Source organism: Megalobrama amblycephala, linkage group LG4 (assembly GCF_018812025.1).
Source record: "Megalobrama amblycephala isolate DHTTF-2021 linkage group LG4, ASM1881202v1, whole genome shotgun sequence".
Lineage (NCBI taxonomy): Eukaryota > Metazoa > Chordata > Actinopteri > Cypriniformes > Xenocyprididae > Megalobrama > Megalobrama amblycephala.
In genome coordinates this window covers 54,174,139-54,199,676 of record NC_063047.1, presented here as the reverse complement: position 1 = coordinate 54,199,676, position 25,538 = coordinate 54,174,139, and the positions used below count along the sequence as shown (strand labels likewise).

Genomic DNA, 25,538 nt, shown 5'->3' with positions numbered 1-25,538 from the left:
CTCTGTCTAAGTCTTTTACCATGTTCACCTGCAAGTTTACCTGCACGTTTTTTTCGCCTTTGTTTTGTTTTTATATTCTCTACCTATGTTTACTGATGTCTTTATCTTGTATCTGTGTGTGTCGTACACACTTTGTTGTATGTGTGTGTTATTATTTTGTGTCTGCAATGCAGTTGTGAGTTGATATTTGAGTGTATGTTACTCTGTTGATCTGTAGAACAACGTATATGTTATGAATCTTACACGAAATTCATCTTCATCACAGTGTAAATGATGGTAATGGAAAAACGTGTATCATGCAACCTGTTTTTAGCTTTGCCTTATAGATAACTAGCTCGTTAGCGAATCAAAAAATATATATTTTAAACTTTACCAATATCAATATGCTAGCTTGATAGTGAGTACTAAAATACATCTTGTTTGTTTATCTTCATAATTTTAAAGTTATTTTTATTACATGTGATTCTGACATGATGTCACTACATGCACTGTGCTCCTTCCTCTCCGCTCGTCTCAGGTAAATAATGCGTCTTCCAGCTCAGTGGTCGGAGTCACACGTTCATGCGTTTTGGGGGCGTGGCTTTGGAAGGAGCCCAGAAGGAGGGGGTGGAGTGAATGGAAATAATGAGCTGTCTTTAAAACAGTCGTGAGAGGTCTACAGACACTCGATTTTTATACTTTCTTTTCAGAGTACTTACATTTTAATTATGTATTGATATATAAATAAAGTTTAAACAAATTTTGAAAAAAAGTTTTTTATACATTTTTTTGCCTACCCTGCCTTTAAGACGATTTTTTCACTGCATGAAAAATGGGATTTTCGTCCCGTAAACGGCCGGTAAATCTCCCTAATTTTCGAAAATTAACGGCAGTTTACAGCCTGTGAACATCGCGTTAGTCTGTGCCACATATTGACGGAAACGAACCATAACGTATGTGGAGCTCGCGGAGGCGCGGTAATGGCTCTAATTAGCATATGAATAGCAGCGCCCGCGCCTTGCCAGAGAATGGCTTGAATTTCCTCACTCAGTATTGGTTGAAGCTACTACATTTAAACAAGAAAAATCACTCGTGATTGGTTGGCAGATCTGTTACTATTGGTCACTCTGGATCATTATAAATTTAAATCCCAAAATTATAATTATATATATATATATATATATTTAATTTTATATATACACATGCTATTATGTTGTATATTCATGTCATTGTTATCCTACACTATTATTACCATCAAGGACATGAATTTATTGAGGAAAGGAAAATTTGCCAGGGACGTGCTGTTTATTCAAAGAAAGAGCTTTATTAGCACAAACACAAACACACAACCATGTACAAAACGTAGGAGATCTGCCCACACAACAAATGGGGAGCTCACGAGAAGCCCAAAATCCTACAGCACCATGAAATGTCTGTTTTCCGCTTCGGAGCTGTAGGTAACTAGCGGCATTCTGTCTGAATTCAGTCCATTTTACAGACGTCTGTGGTGCGTTGTCCTGTACTTTGGAATCGCCTCAAATCTCGACTGCAGCGTGGCACAGAGCTCAGTGCAATCCATCCAGACACCCCGTCAACGATGCCGTCTTCCTCATCAGACATCAGGTCTACGGTAGCGCACTTCCAAAGGCCCACCTCATCCTCAGCTAGCACACGGTCTTGCTTCTAGCAGCTGTAAAAACAACCAATAAAGACAATCAGTATTGCGCAATGCACTGCGTATGGACTCAACACATATTAATGCACCTGAAAAATAGTCACATTGACCAAAAACTGATCTAATCTAATAAATCTTACCCTCTTTCTTCTCGCTCGACTCCGAGCTAACCGCTTCACAGCTTCCGCCTGCGATGCAAGATCTGGATGTTTGTACTTAAACAAAAAAAAAAAAAAACAATAAAGGAGAAAATAGTAAAAGTTACTTACACTTGTGCTACTTAAAAAAGCTTTGCTTTTAGGCTACTTTTAGCTTAGATAGCAGTCTTACCGCAATTTTAGGATTGTGCACCCGTCTTCTCTTCTTAGAGTTAGTATCTTCCACACAGTTTTTCGAATCCAAAGCAGCCAACCTATCTTCTATGGACAGCAACCTGGAGTTTACTAAAGTGAACTGCTCACATCGGCAGCCCACTGATAGCATTCAGCAGTTTCTTCTCGCCGGTGTTACGGATCAACTGGAGATCATGTTAACTGGGGGCGCGCGCGAGCACGCAGATAGTTTTACCTGGATTTCCAGCAAATGTTAGACGGCGACAGATTCGTCACATGCGATATTCCACGGATTATAGATTTAAAAACGTATGTTTCACCAGCTGTATAATGCGTAATAAATCGCCTCGATTATGCGGTGTTCGTTCCTGCGTTTTTGGAGCAGTTTTAAGGAAGTTTATCATGCTCTCACGTCACGCTCACAAACCACGCCCACGTTAACATGGGACACTAGTTTCAATGAATGTCAAACTTGTCAACGAAATTAAGTATAAATATTTATTTTCAACAATAGTGTATCATATTGTGTCTGTAGTGTGCTACCATGTTTTCTAAACACAAATTACAAGAGACAGATTAAGCTAAAATTAGCAGTAGGCTACCTAAAGCAAATGTGAATTGCAAAGTCTTTAATGTTTTTTATTAACAAGTCTTGTTAATTGATGTTGCTATTGTTCATAATCAAATTATTTATTTTATGAGCGATTACATATATTAAGGGGAAAAAAACAGACACTTTGGCTTGTGTTTGTTCTAGGTGATTTTACTGATTTTGTTGATTTTATTTCCTGAGATCTCTTGCTTAGGTTTCAAGTACACTCTGTATCCTAAAACAACCATGTTTCATTCTGGATTTATGACTGATTTAAACTCAACATTTGCTTTGGCTTAGGAATTATAAAAACTTGACTTTGTGCAGGCTTGTATCATACTCTGCTCCAGAGTCATATCCATCAATAGACTGGAAGTAGCAGATGGATACCTGCAGACATTTCTCTCAAAATTAGTTGATTCTGAGAGAATTTGCATTTGCATTTGTATAGCTCACAGTATTTTCATTTACATGTTAAAGCCTCCCCTGGAATTAGGGGAAGGGGGGTCACGGGGGGACAACTGCCAAGCAAGGTCCACGTCAATTTCTGACAATTCACGGCAGTTTTCGGTGTTGCCTGCAAATTGCCGTGTGCAGTCGTAAACCTGAACTTCCACGACAATCTACAGTGCCGCTTACTGACGAAAATCCTACTTTTCATGCAGTGTTTTTTTCACAGGAAAAAAACATTTAAATATGTCATTTTGGTGATCAAAGATGAGTTTTAAAGGATAAAATGATTGACTACAGGGGGACTTTAACCCTCTGGGGTCTGAGGATTTTTGGGGCCCTGGAGAAGTTTTGACATGCCCTGACATTTGTGCTTTTTTCAGTTGTTCATAAACATATTAATGGGAAAAAGTGTCATTACACTGTATTCAGCACAAACTTGGCTACCATAATACGTGAGCAACATGTATGTACATGTTTGTATTTTTGAAGGAATAACGTTTATGCGTGGTTATTGAAAAAACAAAAAACTTAAGTAACTGAAATAAGGCCACAAAACTAATATTATATATGTGTTCACAAGCCTTCTGGGTATTGGAGGTTGTAGACTAGAGTTTTTGCTTCAAAATTATGTAAAAATTATCCTGCATACTTTGTTCATATAAAACAATATATTGATTTAAATTTTGTGAGACACTTTTTGTCAAGAAACACAGTATGTGTGGAGGCATGAATCTTCATGAATAATGCTGTGATTCACACCTGAGAAGACAAAGACCCTGCATAATGACCTGCATAATGACCTACATAATGAGCCCTTTCAGTCAGGTAGGCTATGTGAAAAAACCCTCTGATAACAGGAACATATCAGCTGTATTAACGTAAATATAATGTCCACTCTTGACAAAAAAACATGATTTGTTGTGATCTCATGCATGCACGCATTATTGCACATGTGAAGAAAATTTTGTATAGGCCTATTATAGTTTAAATTATAGTACCAGTCAAAAGATTGGACGCATTACTATTATAATGTTTTTATAAGAAGTCTCAAGTCTCTAACCAAATAATGGTTTTCTATTTTAATATACTTTGTTAATGTGCAGTTGACAAACTATACATCATTAAAAAGATCTAAGACTCAAGCTTCACATTTTGACCTCTGTTTTACTCTTATAGTGACCGTAATTTGTTGATAGCCTATGTGTCAGGAGTTATGAATATGAAAAACTGAGTCGTTATCTTTGACAAAACAACATCCATCAGGGTTTTTAGATTAAAAGCATGCACATTTGGAGAAATATTGATGGATTCTCATATGTTTATGTCAATTTTCTATACAGAGGAGTAATATTTATTCAATATATTTATTATCATCACTATGAGCTCTGGATACTGTGTTTTCAATTCATACTTGCAGCCGGATGGCACTCTGTGCACATTTAGTCCACAAATGACTCAGTGAAGAACAGGCATACCATGTGATATTCCAGGAACTAACAGTGGCATCCAGAGATCGCCATAACCATGGCTATAACATGCAGATAAACACTTTTGAAGATAATAAATACACAATTGCGATGATGTATACATGTATTGCCTCAAAATTTGCATCTGAATAGAGTGCTCACTCCGTCGGCGTGGCCACATTAGCGGATAATGAGCTGAATCATGGACGTCTGACATGTGTCTCTTTTCATTCAGATTACATAAACAGAAAATTTTTGTTTTCGATTTGAATTACACAATTTAAAACCTGACATTCCAACATTTCTTTAGACATAAGTCTCATTTTTGTGTCATTAGTATTCACTAAGTTACAGTTCATTTTCTGAGAACTATCAGATTGGACTTCGTTCAGAGGGAGACGAAAGATCCCACATCATTGTTAGTTTTCTTTATTTTGCAAAAAGTACAACATTTTAGTTTTTTAAATCTCTTTCATACTCATAAGAAAAAAGCAAGGTGGTATCGCCGGCGCGACCAGCCGACCTCTGAGTGTTAACCCTCAGGGGTCTGAGGATTTTTGGGGCCCTGGAGAAGTTTTGACATGCCCTGACATTTGTGCTTCTTTCAGTTGTTCATAAACATATAAATGACAAAAGTGTCATTACACTGTATTCAGCACAAACTAGGCTACAATAATATGTGAGGAACATGTATGTACATGTTTGTATTTTTGAAGGAATAACGTTTATGCGTGGTTATTGAAAAAACAAAAAACTCAAGTCACTGAAATAAAGCCAAAAAATATATATTAAATCTGTGTTCACAAGACTTCTGGTATTGGAGGTTGTAGACTAGAGTTTTTGCTTCAAGATGAGGTAAAAATTATGCTGCCTGCTTGTTCATATAAAACAATAGAGAGATTTAACATTTTCTAAAACATCTTTGGTCAAGAAACACAGTATGCATGGAAGCGTGAATCATCATGAATAATGGATGATTCTCACCTGAGAAGACAAAATAATCGCATAAAGAGCTCTAATGACTTGCATTATAATGAGCTCTTTCAGTCAGGTAGGCTGTGAAAAAACCCTCTGTGATGTGATCATGTCTCAAGCTCATCATGGTGTAAATCAAACATACAGAAAAAACAGCAATACTGTGAAATATTATTACAATTTAAAATAATGGTATTCTATTACATTCTTTAAAATATAATGCATTTCTGTGATGTGATTCTGTGAAGTGTCTGAACAGTTATGTTACCTCTATGGCATTTCATATAGGCTTTTAGCTTAAAAGCATGCACATTTGGAGAAATATTGATGGATTCTCATATGTTTATGTCAATTTTCTATACAGAGGAGTAATATTTATTCAGTATTTATTGTCATCACTATGAATGCTGGATACTGTTTTCAATTCATACTTGCAGCCGGAGGGCGCTCTGTGCACCTTTAGTCCACAAATTCATCTAAAGAAGAACAGGAACTAATGGCATGTCTTCTAGAGGTCGCTAACCATGGCTTTAACATCCAGATAAACACTTTTCAAGACAATAAATACACGATTGAGACAATGTATACATGCATTGCCTCAGAATTTGCGTCTGAATAGCGCTGGCTCCGTGGGCGTGGCCGCATTAGCGGAAAATGAGCTGAATCACGGACTTCTGACATGGCTCTCTTTCATACAGATTACAATTGACACAATTTTTGTTTTTGATTTGACTTACACGATTTAAAACCTGACATTTCAATGTTTTTCTAATGTTTTGTTTTCTAAGAACTATCAGATTGGACTTCATTCAGAGGGAGACGAGAGATCACGCATCATGTTAGTTTTCTTTATTTTGCAAAAAGCACAACATTTTGTTCTTACTCTGAGTGTACACAAATAAAAGAAGATATTCCACAGATTAAAATGGTGTATAGCTCTTAATGGTATGTGCAACATTGACAGAGTATTTTGAGTCTCTTTCACACTGGTTAGAAAAAAAACGCGGTGGTCACGCCAGCGTGACCGCCGACCCGAGGGAGTTAAGAGAGCCAATTTGATTATACATCCATTTGAAATGCCCAAAATTTTGGGCCAACAGAAATTATTGAATTAGCAAACACCTTTTGTATGGTAGCTATTGCTAGCAGAGCTTGTACTTCGGCTTGGAGGATGTGAGCGTTGATGTCCGAAACGGATGTGTGAGACACGCCCCTGAAGTGTGGAGGTCTGTGAGTGAACTGGAACAAGTAACCCCGTTTGATTATTTCTAAAACCCAATTTGCCACGTCAGGAATGGCTTCCCAAGCCTGGCTCCAGGTGGCAAGTGGTTGAAGAGCCGCAGATAGCAGCCTGCCACACCGTGGAGGTTAACACTCTGGAGTCTGAGGTATCGGGCAGCGATACTACCTCGGTTATTTTCTTACCAGTGTGAAAGAGACTCAAAATACTCCATCAATGTTGTACATACAATTAAAGGTGCCCAAGAATGCTTTTTCACAAGATGTAATATAAGTCTAAGGTGTCTCCTGAATGTGTCTGTGAAGTTTCAGCTCAAAATACCCCATAGATTTTTTTTTAATTAATTTTTTAACTGCCTATTTTGGGGCATCATTAACTCCCTGAGGTCTGAAAACGCGCCGTTTTGCAGGATTTTTTTCACATTACAGCAAAACAGACTTAAAATACTCTGTCATTTCTTGTCATAGAGACATAAGTAATACATCAATTGAAACTATAGAATGTCTTCTTTTATTTGTGTACACTCAGTGTAAAAACACAATGTTGTGCTTTTTGTAAAATAAAAGAAAACTAACATGATGCGTGATCTCTCCTCTCCCTCTGAACGAAGTCCAATCTGATAGTTCTCAGAAAATGAACTGTAACTTATGAATACTAATGACAAAAAAAATGACACTTACGTCTAAAGAAACTTTGAAATGTCAGGTTTTAAATCGTGCAAGTCAAATCGAAAACAAACATTCTGTGTTTATGTAATCTGTATGAAAAGAGAGCCATGTCAGAAGTCTGTGATTCAGCTCATTATCCGCTAATGCGGCCACGCCCATGGAGCCAGCGCTATTCAGACGCAAATTCAGAGGCAATACATGCATTCATCGTCTCAATCGTGTATTTATTGTCTTGAAAAGTGTTTATTTGGATGTTAAAGCAATGGTTAGCGATCTCTAGAAGACATGCAGTTAGTACCTGGTTCCTTTTCTTCTTTATATGAATTTGTGGCCTAAAGGTGTACAGAGAGCGCCCTCCGGCTGCAAGTATGAATTAAAAACACCATTCCTGAAATGTCCTCTTCTTCTTTAGAATAATTTGTGGACTAAAGGTGTACAGAGCGCCCTCGGCTGCAAGTATGAATTGAAAACACAGTATCCAGCGCTCATAGTGATGACAATAAATTTTGAATAAATGTTACTCCTCTGTATAGAAAATTGACATAAACATATGAGAATCCATCAATGTGCATGCTTTTAAGCTAAGAGCCTATATGAAATGCCATAGAGGTAACATAATTGTTCAGACACTTTGCATCACAGAAATACGTTATATTTTAAAGCATATAATAGAATACCATTATTTTAAATTGTAATAATATTTCACAGTATTGCTGTTTTTTCTGTATGTTTGATATACACCATGATGAGCTTCACAAATGATCACAGAGGGTTTTTTCACAGCCTACCTGACTGAAAGGCCTCATTAACATGTAAGTCATTAGAGCTCATTATGCAAATCGCATCTTCTCAGGTGTAAATGACCCATTATTCATGATGATTCACGCCTCCATGCATACTGTGTTTCTTGACAAAAAGTGTCTTACAAAATTTAAATCTCTCTATTGTTTTATATGAAGTAGTAGGCAGGATAATTTTTACATAATTTTGAAGCAAAAACTCTAGTCTACAACCTCCAATACCCAGAAGTCTTGTGAACACAGATTTAATATATGTTTTGGCCTTATTTCAGTGACATAAGTTTTTTTGTTTTTCAATAACCACGCATAAACTTTATTCCTTCAAAACACAAACATGTACATACATGTTCATCACATATTATGGTAGCCTAGTTTGTGCTGAATACAGTGTAATGACACTTTTTCCATTAATATGTTTATGAACAACTGAAAAAGCACAAATGTCAGGGCATGTCAAAACTTCTCCAGGCCCCAAATCAGCCTCAGACTCCAGAGGGTTAATGTGGAAATGCCAGTGAAACTAAAACTTTAGCTTCTTAACTTTAGCTTTGGTTAAAGTTAGTGTAATGTTATATTCTTTCTATTGCATACTTTCATTCATTTCAAAATAGTTTGAGATCAAACAATAATTGGTGGACCCCCAGTAGTACCACCATAGACCCCCTGTTGAAGAGCCTGGATTAGGCCCAACATACAGTGAATGTGGTTACTGCGGCAGCTACTTCAAGACTTTGAGATTTATGGGTAGATAGATCAGATATATCTTCAATCACTCTAGAGTTTCCTGACAGTGTTGCAGATATACTGTATTGAGCTGTCGACAGAGATAGAGAGTCTGGCCATGTAAAAGAAATGTCGTCTTGTCATAGTTTACCTATAAATAATGAATGGCTTTATAAAGATGTGCTTGGGCAGACAAGCTCTCACTGTGATTTCTGCATCTAATGATAGAGAGGACAGAGAAAGGGAACGGCTGATTAATTATGTCAGCACTGATTTATAAAACTAAGTCAAGTTAATGGGATCTGTGTTGAGAAAAACTGAAGATATAGTGACAAGAGCAAAAGAACATTGAGATAATTAATGCTGAGTTATGCTGACAGTTCCAGATGACAGGACATGATTTACTAGGATTTGAAACTGATGATATTGCACAAAGTGTTCATTGCTGAATGTAAGTTTTTATAGTAGGGATTTGTATGTGGCTAGGCTGAAGCAGTGAGATCAATGCAATGACACCAAATCAATGACTACTCCGAAGTGTAAACCATCATTTCCTTCTTGCAGAAGGGACATCCATAACAAATATTTCTCTAGAGAGTTTAAAAAGGTCTTGAAGAGTACATATAGTGTTCATAATATAGGACAATATAAGAATAAATTATTTCAATGTCAGAGAAAAATGGCCCACTTTTCCAGCAGCTACGGTATTGAAAGATAATACTTGGACTAATTTACTATAATATTTGTGTCACTATTGCATATATGGTAACAAAAATGTCTCATTCATTGACCACACACAAAGATCACAAGATCTATCCACACTTTTTAAACTAATTTCTCAACCTTACTCAGAATTAAAGAATATATACATGGCCTACTCACCTATGTTCCTCAACAGTTTTCTGCATCCCTCCACAACCCCAACTCCTCTCCCAATGGACAGCACGGCAAATACGCATACTCTGTTACTCTATCTAATTATTTGTAAGTGTGAACTTGCCTTATTCGTTGTGTCCAGATAATTTTTTCTACTTTTTCTCACAGTAAGTTTTGTGACATTGGACTGTGCATATACATTTGGCACTACACCCTTTTTTTCACCATTAAGTGTAAATATGATGAAACAGAATGGTGTATGCAGAATGTTATTTTTTGGCTGGTCATAGGCAAAAGTGAGAGAGGATGTTCATGTATGGTCCTTAACTGGCCTATATATCCTTATTTCTATAAGTAAACTAACAGACTCAGTATTCAGGCTATTTCAATGTTTTGTTCTTTGCCTTGCTTACTGAAACAGAACATTACGGAGCCCCGCACACGACATGCAGGGAAAAAAAGTAAATTGTGCGGGCACTTAAATAAGTCGTTCCCTCGATTTACTAAATTGTGTGCACAACATACTATTTAGTTCTACCAAAAAGACTCAGAGGGAGAATTTAAATATGAATGATTTATTTGGTACAAGATCAGATTAAATAAATAAAATAAAATAAAATAAAATAAAATAAAAAATAAAATAAAACCCCTCAACGAGCTCTGTCTCAAAGTTCTTTGGCGTAGGCCCCCGTCCTTCGTCCAGGTCTTGAAGTTAGCTGGTAGGTCCTGCCTGAAGTTAGAGGCAGGGGCGGAGCCTACCCCCCATAGGCTCCACCCCTGCCACTTGCTATGAATGTAATTGCACTACCTGTAACACAAGTCAGCGTAGAGCGCACATTTTCATGCCTCATGTACATTCTTTCCCCACTGAGGTCATCAATGAATGCACAGGTCTTGGAGGACATTCTTTTCGTACGTTTAAACAAGCAGTACGGACTCAAAGCTCAAACAGACTAATGATTTAGTTTGTGGATTTCATTTAAACCCAATTAAAGTAGCAACTATTGCACATTTTTCTACAGTCTTTCAGGTAGATATGACTGTGCTCGAGGTAGATACTTTAAGTCTTGCCACCTCGATGTACAGAGAAAAATAGTCAACGACAAGCAGGTAATTCTCTTTCTCCCAGAAGAACAGATCAGTACCGCTACGTTTCCATGGACTTTCTAGAATGGGCGTTGGTAACAATGGCTCACACCACGCATTCCTGTGTTGAGCACAGACACTACATTGTTCCACCAGCTGGCTAATGTGTACTGATGTACCCGGCCACCACGCTGACTGACGTGCTCTGGCCCTGCATTTTACAATCGCCTGGTGGCCTTCGTGAAGAATTTTCAGTATCTCTTGCCACATGGATCTTGGTATGACAATTCTTTGTCCTCTCAAAAGGAGGTCTCCAGCTATGGAAAAATGTCCTCGTTCTTGCCAATATGGCCACAGCTCTTTCTGCAGGTGACTTTTCTCTGACCACCCAGACTGGCAGTACTGGCAGATTTTTTCACAGACTGAGTCAGCTTTTTGTTCGTCAACTATTTGTTTCAGCCTTGTTTCTGTGGCTGGAAAGCCTTGCACAATCGAATCAGCGAACACCTTCAGATCTGTCTCTTGCTCCATCTCCTTTTCTGAGAGTGTTCAACAGGTGCTCTTGACAGCACATCTTCTGTGATCAGCTGCTTTCCAGGCACATGAATTATGTCATAATCGAAGCGCATCAAACTCAGATGAAATCTTAAGACACGAGGAGGGAGTTGGTCCAATGCTCTGGTACTCAGCAAAGAGACTAGAGGCTTGTGATCCGTTTCAAGGGTGAACTTTAACCCCAGCAGATAGGAGGAAAGGTGTTCTCAAGCCCACGTCGCTGCCAAAGCTTCCTTCTCTATCTGCGTGTAGTGTTTTTCTGCTTCTGACAACCCTCGGGAAATGTAGACCACTGGCTTCCATTGTCCATTTTCAGGTTGTTTTTGGGTCAGCACTCCTCCTAACCCGAACGACAAAGCATCCGCTGACAGTCTAGTCTCATATGTTGGGGAGTACTGGGCCAACACTGGGATTGAGCTAAGCTCTTTCTTTAATTTCTGAAAGACCTCTTGCTGGGGTGTATTCCAACACCATTCATTCTTTTCTGATAGCAAATCTTTCAATGGACATGTGAATGAAGCCAGGTGTGGCACAAATTTGCCCAGATAGTTCGCCATGCCCATGACCCTCCTAACATCAGCTACACAGCTGGGCTCAGGCATATCCAGTATCGCTCTCACCTTGCTAGGTTCAGGTACAATTCCATCTGAAGTAACACTGTGTCCAACAAACATGATCTTGTCCTTGGCAAAGACACATTTCTCATTCATCTCATGTTAGTCCTTTTTTTTAAAGTCTGCTCAGAACCCAATGCAAACTTTCATTATGTTGCTGTAGGTTTTCCCCATATCCCACAATATCATCTGCATGACAAACTACTCCTTCGCAGCCCTCCAGCATCTGTGTCATACGGTGCTGGAAGTGTTCCGGGGCCGAAGAAATCCCAAACGGTAACCGGTTAAAAGCGTACCGGCCAAATGGTGTGATGAAAGTGGTCAGGAGCGAATTTTCCTTTGTCAGGGGAATTTGCCAAAACCCTGACGTGGCATCAAGCTTCGTAAACACTTTAGCCCTGGCTAACATGGCTAGCGTATGATCAACTGCTAGTAAGATGTGCTGCTCACGACGCACCCACTTGGTGAGTTAGATCTACGCACAATCTAATTTTCCCCTGAGCTTTAGGCACAACCACCAACCATGCTCACCATGGAGTCGGCCCGGTGACCTTAGATATCACTCCTATGGCTTCCATGCGTTGCAGTTCAACTTTCACTTTGTCTCGCAGAGGGAGTGGAACTCTTCGTGGGGATGAGAGTGCATAAGGTATGGCTCCCTGCTCTAGTTCATTCTTGTACGGCTCTTTCAACTTTCCCAGCCCTTTGAAGACAGCAGGATAGTTAGCGACAAAATCTTCTGTTTTAGTCTGCACAGTGTTAGGCGTGTAATCAAATGCAAAGCCTCTATTGCTGGGAGTCCCAACAGTGCTTTGAACAGTCCTTTCACAACATAAATGTCCTGTTTAGTTAGTTTATTTTTGATGTTCAACACTCCCTGGAATAGGCCCTGAACATCGAGGGCCTGATTCCCGGGCCCATACAGGACTTTGCAGGGTGGCTGGAGTTTGCCATGAATGTCTGTCGAAAAACTGCTTTCTGGGATTGTAGTAACTGCTGCGCCAGTGTCCAGCTTGAACTCTGTGTTTTGACCATTCAATCTGACCAGTTCAATCCACTCACTTGTCTCTATTGAACTCACTTGCTGTCTCTTCACAGCCTCACTTTGCCTCACTTTAATCGTGGCTTTTTCCAATGTGAGCTCAGGATCAAGTTGCAAATTTTCAGACAGTCTTGCATCCTGTATGCCAACAACAATTCTGTCTCTTATCAGTTAATCTCTTAAGGCTCCAAACTCACAATGTTCTGCCAATGCATGTACAGCAGTGATGAAAGCTTCTATACCCTCTCCTTCCTCTTGATTATGTCTGTTAAAACGTGCACGTTCAGAAATTACAATTAAATTACGTTTGCTTACACAATGCTGTGTGAACGCCATTTTCACAGTCTGATATGACTTTTTTCTCCTCCTCAGACAGGGGAAGAACATTTAGGATATCTTCAGCTTTGTCATCAATGGTATACATAAACGTATTAACCTGATATTCTTGTTACTGCTTGTCTAGGCCTGACGCAATTCTGTAACGTTCAAAGCGTCGACGCAATTCTATAACGTTCAAAGCGTTGCATCCATTTGGGCCATTCAAGGTGCTAAAGAGGATGTTTTGTTTTATACATTTTTGCAATATTACTTGAAACTGTCTTTACTAACTGATAAAAGACTATTTATTAGGTGCACTGAAAGGAATAATATTAATATACCTCATCTGTGCATGAGGTAGGGCCCTTAAAACATCAGCCAATCGTTTGGCCCTCTGGCTTGTCAATCACTGCCATTACGTTCCTTGTGAGAGACCTGCGTGGATTGGCCCTCTGGCTTGTCAATCACTGCCATGACGTTTCTTGTGAGAGACGTGCGCGGCTGCGTGCTCCAGTAACTTTCCACACTCCACAGGCACCGCATGCAATGTTTTTGTCAGGAGACAGGAGTAACGTTAACAACTGCAGATTATGAGTTACCTGCGGTGAGTCTGACATAATGAATCCACTAACACGACACAGCGAATGCCGGTGGTAAACAAACACTCGTGTTCCAATACTTGTGCACGAGTTTTGGGAGGCGTTCCCTCGAAATGAGCTGTGAAGGAGGGGGGTTGTTCTTACGCATGTGCTCATTTCAAAAACTCACTAACAGTCTTTGGTTTCTCAGTCGACGAAAAGATCCTCTGTATCACCTTTCACTCATATCGCTGAAATCAAACTTGGAGGCATCAGCGACGGTCTCAAATGTGGCACACTTACTGCTTCATCTTCTATTGTCACGTCCTTTCCTTTCTCCTGCTGTTTCTCTCCAGCTCATCTATCCTCTTTTCTCCATCTCGCTCATCCACTGCTTCACTGATCTCCGCTTCTTTCTCTTTTTTTTTGTAACACAGTTCGTAGATACGGGAAGAAGGAGGCGGGAACCGGCGAACGTTGAAACAAACTTTAATATAAAATAATAAAGAACAAAACGAAAGTAATGCCGGCAGACCCTCGCGGACGTCTGCCGGCCACACAAACACAATAAAACATAACGTAAGGTCCAGGCCTGGTCCTCTCTCGTCCTTCACTGTCGTCGCTCCTCCTTTTATGCCTCCGGAGCTCCTCCGTGAGAGACTCAAGGCCGGTGTGCCTCACAGGTGATGCTCATTATCACTTGTGTCACCGGCCTCGAACCGTTCACTCACGACTCTCGCCTGCCCTGCTCGTCACATTTTTCTTTTCTTCCCTGATCGCTTTAATCTTTGTATCTGTCTGCTTAACAGAGAAGTGATCACACTCTCTCCTAAGTATTTATAGTGGCATCATAACTAACTGGTTTTCATAAACTTCTGACACCATGTTAAGTTAACGGGAAGCACGAGACGGGACATAGGTAGTAACATACCATAACAAACTTTACTTCCTGTCTGTTCACCATACATATGTCCGAGTAACACCAAACCTTAAACAATTATTCACTTTACAGAACACCAGGTAATGCATTTAATATTTGTAATGAATAACAACACCTACAATAACTGATTAATCTGTCAGGACGTAAGCAGAGCTGGCGCCACCCACTGAAGAGGGGGTGTCTGAGGTAACAAAAGGGGAAGATGATGTAATGCAAATTATCCCTAGCTAGAAAAACATACATGACCCATTCACATATTTGTCAGACCATAAACAAACCTGTTGCTACTACAACTATGAAACTAAAAGCTACTGAGCAAATACCGATGGCAGAGCACTGAATAGTATTACTACATAAAACAAAAGATTTGCCTAGACTAACATACTCAGAAATTCGACTTGTTTTAGACCACCAGATATAAATATGACTTAGATACACAATTTCAATGGTTTTACCATGAATACAGACCATGATACCATGAAGTTACTATGATACCACCACCACAAAAAGTAATTAATTGTGTCGAGACCACTTCACTAACACATAACACACACTTATTTTGACCTTTAACAGATGCATAATTGTATATATATTATTTATATGCATCATACCTTTAGCCTACTCAGTGGAGCTGAATTCTTCGTAACACAGGAAGTTCGTAGGTTAATATGTCAAATGTGCCAATCAAAATGTAACTTTGCCAAACAGACTATCCCTAACTAAAATGTTGCTAGAGTAGTCTATTATTAATCCTAGAAAGCCTATGCAAATGGATTTTTTTATTATTTATTCATTTATCTTTACAGTATATTCTATTTAAGCATTAAAATCCATTTTCACATTCATCTTGACTGAGGGGGACTAAGTCTTTGACTATGTTGAACTAAACTGTGTTACGGGTAAATAAATCTGTGTGTGTTCATGAGATCTGCATAAGACAAGACTGGAAATGAGTAAAGAAATATGTAATGCACAGTGGGCTAGAAAACAAACACATAATTACTTTATCATACTATGCTTAGCATTTTAAGTATGCATACTTCAAATACAGTTAAATACCTCTTTACTTATTCATACTAAGAGCTTAAGAGCTCTACTAAGAGCTTGTTGATTGCACATGAATGGAAAGGTAGACTTTAAAGCATGCATTAGGAAATAAATTGTAAAAACCAAAGCTAATTAACCACAAAATGTTTTTTTTTTTTTTTTTTTTTTTTTTTTTTTTTCAAAATAGATTAGATTATACTTTGCAAGGAATGAATGCAGTCCATTTCATAATACAATGTATAAAATGTAATACAATTACAGGAAGTAAATGAAGCATATGCTAATTCAAATCACATCTAATACATTCATTCATTCAAATCAATGGGCTTATGATTGAGAAAAAAAGCCTTTCATACAACATTAATAAGGCATGAATATATCTTCCACATCTCAAGAGCTGTTAGCTCTGTTACATTTCTGTGAGCTACCATTTCATCTTTCGCTTTGTAAAACTGCTAACTTGAATATTTCATAGAAATGGTGCTGTTTGTCGTCACACTGATTTGTGTGTGTTAATGGCTTAGCAGTATTGCTAAGGCTCTGTGGGGTGTTAAATATATCTCCATACACAAAGGCTTGGAGGCTTTAAATTAGAGGTTTTGTGGAAAAACAACTTGACATTCCTTACATAATATATATATATATATATATATACAGGGTGCAATTTGTGAAAAAAACAGGGGGGGGGGGTTGAAAAGTTTTTTTTTTTTGAAAATAAATTAACAGTGGAGCTATGTACTATTTTTGGCAGCTGTTACAGAAACATTTTTACAAAAAAAATCTTCTGATTTAACCTTGAGATTTGAAGTATTAGATAGCTTAGATGTTTGCACCACAACAATGACACTAATAATTATTAATTTCTGATAGAAATGCAAAATCAATCGGTAGTTATTAATAGAATAACGACACACAAACCTTTACATTCAATCGCGTTTGGTCCCATTTATTTTTGATCACAGTGCATACACATGCAAACTTTAAGTCCAAAAGTGCGCACATTTGGAGAAATGCACATTTACCTCATATTTCATTAGATAGAATAAGCCGGGCTGTACGCAGGGTTGCATAATTACGAGGTCAGAAAATTTTGTTTGCTGGGGGGTATGGGAGCATGCTCCCCCGAAAATGTAGATTTCCCTGGTGTACATATGTGCATTTTTAAGACGTTTTAAGGCCAACAAATTGGATAACAATTTAAAACCATGTCAACAAATACATGCATGCACAGTTTTGAGGCAGCTTTAATCGCATGTTTGGTAATTTCATGACTTAACTTAAAACAGAACAATGACGGTCATTGCTCGTAGTTTCTTTTGCACTTTATTTCAGCTATAATAAAGTAATTATGCAGCGTGCGCCGGCGCATTTGCGCATGCAATTCTTGAGTGCGCGCCACGAGCACTGTATAATGGCTGATTGGACAGTCATGTTTTACCGACATAGCCTGACAACATCTCATCTGACCGTAGTTCACTGTTGTTTAACTGAAGCTCCCTCGTCGTCACCTGCACCTTTTCCGCGCTCGCTTGACTTGCGCCTGATGCTGAGGCGAAGTCGGAATGCGCGTCTGATAAGTGTCCCGTTTGTTGTGGTTGTAAAGAGACAGTTCTATATAAATGCAGCATTTTACTTGGTGATGTTTTAAAAATAAAAAAGATTTTTATTTTTGGTTTTTATATGCTCTGTTTCTAATATGCTGATTTGGTAAATAGTTGTGATGCTTAATGAAGTTTAATGAAATTTTTTGAGGAACAGAAAGTTTGAAGAGCATCATTAATTGAAATAGAAATAATTTGTAACATTATGTCTGTCATTTTGATTAATAATAATATAATATATATTCTAAAACATTTGTGATCAGTATGATTTTAAAAAAAATAAATGGATACTTATTATTAATCAAAATGACAGACATAATGTTACAAATTATTTCTATTTCAATTAATGATGCTCTTCAAACTTTCTGTTCCTCAAAAAATTTCATTAAACTTCATTAAGCATCACAACTATTTACCAAATCAGCATATTAGAATGATTTCTAAAGTATGTAACACTAAAAACATCTCTGGTCACTAACACAACCTCGGTTCTCTTAGAATACTGATGCCTGCATTGCATAACGACATTGCATTGCAATGTACAATGGCATTAAACATGCAAATTAGGGGCAGGAACGCACCATAAATAACATGGTGCTGGATTTCCTCAGAATCTTTCGAATGAATAAGAAATTGACTAAAAACCCTGAGCATAAGTGACATGGCATGATCGCAACGTCTCGTCCCCTCATTTCAGGGAACTGAGGTTATGTCACTAACCGCAGAAATTCTGTTTCAATATTGGTCTCTCAACGTTGCATCATCGATGACGCTATGGGAAATGTAGTCCAATCACGCCTTGTTACTGTGAAGGAGCTAATAGCCCTAAGCACAACATTCCGCAGTGGGAAATACTGCATTTGGGAGATAACTATACCAGCAGTTGTACAGTAACACATATCTTATAACAATGTCCAATACGCAGCAGGGAAGACTACCGGACCTAGTTGAACACCAGTGTTTCAGGGGTTCCGAGTAAATGGGATGGTTTAAGCTGCTGAACACAATTCAGTTGAAAAGAATAACAATGTTCAAGTGGCACATCAAGCCACCACAGTGACAGTGAAAAGGAAGCGGTGAATCCCAGATCACTAACATAATATAGATCACAGATATACCACGTTGGCCCATATGGCTTTATAATTTTAAATTTTATATGTTTAAGTGGAGCATCCGGCCGCTATAGTGACAACACTATCCTATGATATATGAGCTTACAAAATATACAATATATATATATTCTTGACAGACTGTTACATCAGACGAGCTGAGAGTTCGCACAGGCCAACGCGCTAAAATAGCCCTACTGCACTGAGAAAATACGAGAAGTTGGTGAAGAAACATACAGATTGTAAAATTTGTCGAAAGTACTCGGGGGAAGCCCATCCTGCTGCCGAGCAGATGCCTTCGATGGACATCTCACTCGCCCACTGGGGCAATTAGAGCCCTTGACGGGTGCAGCCTAGGCAAAAGACATACATTTTGTGTCCATCAGGAAGCTCAATAAGTCCTGCACAGACTGAACACATCTTCAAAAACATTCTTAGTCACCAGAATGCACAAGGGGCTCTTTGCAGTCCTAAAATCTACTTTTCAGTGATGACTCAAAGCCACATTATTGCAGGGTTCCTCAAATCTTGCCCTGGAGGGTGATGCCCTGCAGAGTTTAGCTCCAACCCTGATCAAACACACTTGAGCAAGCTAATCTTCAGGATCACTAGAAAATCACAGGTAGATGAGTTTGATCAGGGTTTGAGCTAAACTCTGCAGGGCAGTGGCAATACAGGACCAGATTCGAGAAACTCTGCATTATTGTATGAAGGAGAAAGATTCTGAGGAAATGACGGCCAGTGCCGTGTTTTATACGGCACGTTTCCGGCCCTGATTTGCGTCCTTGAATGCCATTGGAATATCCACAACCTCAAATAAGAGGACTATATAAAATAGGTGGATGTAAGTTTTCATTGGTTAAAAATTGCATTCATAAAGTTTACACTCATTCATGTTTCATATTATACAAGATTTAAAACATTTAAATAGACATATATTAAATAGTACAAAATGTGTATGGTGTATAGTTATTTAGTTATCACTCTTGTCAAAGCCCTGGTTTCTGAGAGATGCACAGAGATGGCAACGTGGCTGTTTTATTAGCTATCTGCTCATTTAATTCATAAAGTTTACACTCATTCCCTTCACACGCATTATTGCATAGTGATTTTAGATGTTTATATAATATCGTGCTATGCTATCCCTTGGCTTTTTGAAGCCATTATGCCTTTCCGAATAAGGTTTCGGGCACATCTCTAATAATAATATTTAACAATAGTATTGTTTTGACTGTATTTTTGAACAAATAAATGCAGCCTTTTTAATGTGTGTACCACTACTCAGTTTTGAGTTTCTCCCAGTGAATTCTATAAACTTAAATATTAATTTATTTATTCGACAAGTATTCTTCGTGTTGACCTCAGTAAATAATTTAACTTGTCTTTTCAAAACTGATTTTGTGTATGTGCATATGTCTATGTTGCAGGTGGTGGGGGAATGGCGTTTCAGTAAGATCCACTGTGACATCTTCGTCACCTTGGACGTCATGATGTGCACGGCGAGCATTCTTAATCTGTGTGCTATTAGTATTGACAGGTAGGTTCTGCTATCAGTTCGGGAAAAGTGTAATGATTCTCTTAAATGACAAGAATACCATAGATCAATCGCATATCTTCCAGTTGGCAGTAGGATGGGGGGTTGTTGTATGAAATTGACATCTTGGATTCTGTTGATGTATATCTGTGCTAGTCTCCAGATGTTGTTTAAACGCATCAATTAAGTCAGCTGTTAAAAACAGTGAGGGAAAAATGAAAGAAAGTTAAAGATAGTTCACCAAGAAATTCTGCCATAATTTACTCACCCTCATGTCATTCCAAACATGTTTCACCTACTTGATTTTGTGGTACTGAAAGAAAGATATTTGAGAAATGTTTCCTAATATAATGGAAGTCAGAGGTCACCAGAACTGTTTGGTAACCAACATTCTTCAAAATATCATCTTTTGTGTTCCGCAGAAGATAGAAAGTCATACAGGTTTGGAACAACATCAGAGCGAGTGAATGATGACAAAATTTTCATTTTTTGGGTGAAGGCATAGCATATATAGGGGATGAATCTATGTCTTTTTCTTTAGATATCCGTAATTCAGTTTAATCAGGTGCAAAATTACTTTCCACATTTAAAACATGCTAGTCCTGCCACAGAAAGAAGGTGTTATACCGAATATTATTTAAGAAGAGATTTTGTCTACAGTTTTATTGATCATGTCAGCAGTGATTCATCAAATGATGACCATTTGATAGAGAAGAACATTATGAATAGGCACATTTCAATGCTGGAGCGATGATGCAGAATCTCAGTAAAGTATGTCAAAGTAGTTTGCTACAAAGATCAGGGAATTCTGCCATGAAAATTACATTGAGTACTAAATTCAGTACTAAAACATTGCAGACAGCACTAATAAACAACACTTTCAGTGAGCATAATGCATGCTTAGTGGACACAAGCATTTTGTTAGAGTAGGAAGACTACTGAAGCTTTGGAAATGGTGATGATGAGGTTTAGGTTTATTACAGTTACAAAAGCAAGAGAGATGATGGCAGATTGTCAGGTGTGACCATCATTGTTTCTTCCTCTGTTTGTCTGCTTAAATTCGAAATCACCCCATCCCACACACCCTCTTTACATCTTCTTCCCTCTGGGCTTCTCGTGCAGGTACACGGCTGTTGCCATGCCGATGTTGTACAACACACGCTACAGCTCCAAAAGACGTGTCACTGTAATGATCTCAGTGGTTTGGGTGCTGTCGTTCGCTATTTCTTGCCCCCTGCTGTTTGGATTAAATAATACAGGTAAATGACAGATTTTTCCCCCTAACATTCTTAAAGGAACAGTTTGCAAAATAAATAAATAAATAAATAAATAGATTTGGTTACTTACTATTATAGTATTACATTTTTTTTTTAAATCTGATTTGTCCTGATTAGTATTAGCAGGATCTCTTTTGATCACAAACACCATCAGCTTTATTCTTGGATATGGAAAATGAAAATATGCTTGACTGTCTTTTTGACATTTTGGTGATATTAACTTATTTTTTTATTATAATAATTCGTCAGATATATCCACTCTCTCCAAACGTTATGCGGCTGTCCAATGCTCTCCAAGGCTGCATTTATTTGATCAAAAATATAGTAAAACTATAGTTAAACTGTGAAATATTATTACAATTTAAAATAAACATTTTCTATTTTAATATATTTTTAAATATAATTTAAAATTACATTTAAAAAATACAGTAATTTAGCCATTATTCCAGTCTTCAGTGTCCCATGATCCTTCGGAAATAATTTGTTGATTTAGTGCACACGAAACATTTCGTATTATTATCTATGTTGAAAACGGTTAACATGCTGCTTAAAACTGTGATACATTTTTTCAGGATTCTTTGATTCATAGAAATAATTTATTTGTAATTAGAATCTTTTGTAAAATTAGAAATGTCTTTACTGTCATTTTTAACACAACCTATATATGTACTTCCTTACATATACTCCATTTTCTATAACAATATTTGTATTTAGGTTTAAGTTCACTCAACACATTTGTCATATTGTTATACATTTTCCAGTATGTTGCTAATCTAATTATAATCTAGAGCTAATTTGCACTTGATATGGGAAATTTGCCATACGGGCTTTTGCCAGTGCCTCACTGAACTAATTAGTTTTGCAACCATAATTAATTGTGTAATCTCTCTCTCTCTCTCTCTCTCTCTCTCAGCTACACGGGACGGTGCCGTGTGTGAAATCGCCAACCCTGCTTTTGTTGTCTACTCCTCCATCATGTCATTCTACGTGCCCTTCATCATCACCCTCCTCGTCTACGTGCAGATCTACGTAGTTCTTCGCAAGCGCCGGAAACGGGTCAACACTAAACGGAGCTGCCAGAAGACAGATGCTGATGCTCAGCCCTCTCTCAAGGTGATGTTCACCATGTGAGACAGTAGCCTCAGGGAAAATACCCAGCACTCCCCACAGGACAAGACATGGTGTCAGTGTCATTTTACAAAAGGACTTGGCCTCTTTCTAGAAAATTTGGGGAGCAGCTTTCAGTGTTAATTATAGAATTTCTGGGGTAATACCAGGACCTACAGGACACTACTGGAGATAGAGTAACCCCAAAACCTTTACTCGCCCCTGGAATCAGTCCTATGTTACGGTATTCTGTTCAGTTGTAAGTTTAATTTAATGCTTGATTTTGGCTAATGGCAGATGTATATCTTAATAGGGATGCAGATGAAAATTAATAATGATTTTATCTTTAGGCTACATCTACATTAACCTGAAAATGGCGTTTTTATTTTAAAATGCTCTCTGTCCACACTAGCATTTTCAAGCATTTGATGACAGAGAGACTAGACAAAATTCTCAGCCTGGTCTCATTAATACGTAGGTATTAATACGTAACTTTCAGAGACACAATATGGACGTATTGGCAGCATTTAAATATAAAAATACTTAGGTTTTTACAGTGAAAAATGAATCTACGAATCTTTCATGTCATAAAGATATATGTATAATTTCCCTTTTATCATTTTATAGATAAATGTAAGATTCCTAAACCCCACCCCAAACCTAAATATATACCAATACAGAATATTAAAAGAATTAAACATAATGAACAGAAAAGTACAGGAAAATGACACTTTTAGTTACAATATAGCATTAAAACGATATTTTAAGCCGCTAATACTACACCTACTCCTAAACCTACCCATAACCATTTCTTAAAACTACGAACTATTCTAAATAAAAGAATAACAGACAAACAAGCATAATCTGCAGTTGCAGTCCTCTCTGGTGGTAATAGTTGTTTTTATGGGATGCAGAGTAGAATTTAAGTTATTAAGCCATGAAAATATGAATCCGGCTTCTCTCTGTGAAGACGCACGCTCATTTCAAATGTCAATCCACTGAAACACGGCATATCGCAATCCTGTGACGAGGCAGGTGAGAACCAATGAGCGTTCAATATCAATGCCATAAACCATGTCGTAACGCTTCTAGTGGGGAGGGCGCAACTTAATTTGAATCATAACGAGCGCAGGCTTTGACAGTGACAGTCGCTGCTGAGAATGAAGATGAAGATTGATGGATAAAGGGCTGAATTTGGATCTGTTCCTTGCAAACATATGGATTCTAAAGATTTGGAGTGCAGTAAATAAATAAAATTGATGTGATTTGTGAATTTATGTTGTGTTTTGGTGTCTGTCTCTGCATAGGAGAAAACACCTTCTGTGTCTCACAGCAAACAAACTAAATATTACAAAATGGTTAAACATTTAGAGAAATGTTGTTCATTTCAAGGTTTTAAAGTGTAGTCTTGTTTAACATTATGTAATCCTCGAAACGAATTTGCAGCACAAGTCATGAACAGAAATGTTATTTCATATTAAGTAGGCTATGAGTAAACTGCATTTAATAAATGGTACTAAAAACGTATTGATATGACAATTGAATACAACAGATAAAAAACTTTAATGCCTTGATTTTAATATTAATATATGGGAATTCATACACATCCACACTTAGATATGTAAATAATTTGTTTTATTGCTGTCAATACATAAGTACTTTTACATTTTAGTGCTACAAATACGTCAATATTGTACATTTTTGGGTGTATGAAAATGCAAGTAAATGTACGTGTGGTAGAACCACACGATGTAAAAATACACACGTCTTCTCATGAGATCACACTGAAATTCTCATAATATTCTTTCTGGCGCAATCATTTTATTAGCTGAATATCCCACCACTTACTGGTACTTTCAGGCAATGTTGGGGAATAGCTAACAACAAGTAGCGATGCTACTAACTTAACTACATTTTTCAGTAGCTTGACGGTAGCTCAGTTGCTTTTAAAACAGTGTAGCTTTTCCAGTAACTAACTACTTTTTCCAACAAGTAGCTGTGTAACCGTGACCAAAAGCTACATTCCGTTTTGCGTTTTGGCGAGCCTGCAGTGCATTGAAGCAGCGTGGCGTCTTATTAGATCACAAACTAAAATTGTCCATTACTGCCATCTATGCATTTTGCGGCTTTACAGTTCACTGAGGAGGGATCGAATGATGATTATGTAAAGGACGTTTAGGAGTGGGTTGATATTTCACATGAATCCACTGTAATTTATGCAAACAAAAGATTAAAATGCTGTCTGCGTCAAAGATTTAAAACACATACAGGTGAATTATAACCTTTTTAAAACTTATTATCTATCTTGCTTTATAGCACTCTATATCAAATGTCTTTTTCTGACTTAATTACAATGATGACCCGCCACTGTAATATGAAAACTGTACAAATCTTTAGCAACACTGTGAATGTGAATAGCACATAGCAGGGACATACTGGTATAAACATAGGTATCTATTGGTACAATATGGTTCACATGACTAAACATTTTCGAATTCCTTCATATTCAAGGTCCACACTACAATTCGAAAATGGCATTTTCAAATTTATTCACTTGGGAGAGCGTCTTCAAAAAGCTCATTTTTCACAGGACAAAAACGCCATCTCAGTATGGACGGAAGGCCAAATCTTAGAGAAAATGATGCTTTTTCAAATGTGTCCAGATAAGTATAGACGCACGCAGCCCTAGTCTCATTTCAGCATCCCCACTGTGTATTGCGTATATGATATACAGGTTACCCTTTCTTCATATTCTATTTTCTTCACAATGCAGAAGTGCTACAAATTATTTCTCTCTTCTGACCTTTGCGCTCTTTTGTCATCGATTTCCTACACCAGCTGTTTTTAATGGCCACTTTGGATCAATGGGTTCAGCCGTCTAGTTTTAAGTCCCAAGGACTTTTTGTGGTACTAACAAATTACTGAAGCAATCACTTTTTCATTCCCCTTTT

The 25,538-nt window shown here is 37.8% G+C and overlaps 1 protein-coding gene and 1 long non-coding RNA gene across 2 annotated transcripts in view; one reads left to right on the top strand and one right to left on the bottom strand.

Annotated features, from left to right (window-relative positions):
• The window catches only part of drd2b (dopamine receptor D2b), a 74,165-nt gene that overhangs the window by 40,539 nt on the left and 8,088 nt on the right, over positions 1-25,538 (top strand). The window contains exons 3-5 of the mRNA XM_048190045.1: positions 20,097-20,206; positions 21,326-21,462; positions 22,394-22,593. Of these exons, the coding sequence (XP_048046002.1) occupies positions 20,097-20,206; positions 21,326-21,462; positions 22,394-22,593 (447 nt within the window). The remainder of the gene's footprint in view (positions 1-20,096; positions 20,207-21,325; positions 21,463-22,393; positions 22,594-25,538) is intronic.
• On the bottom strand, positions 1,282-3,243 carry LOC125267955. The gene is made up of 3 exons (XR_007184748.1): positions 1,985-3,243; positions 1,795-1,869; positions 1,282-1,669 (listed from the first exon to the last, which is right to left on the bottom strand). It is a non-coding gene; the product is annotated as an uncharacterized LOC125267955 (long non-coding RNA).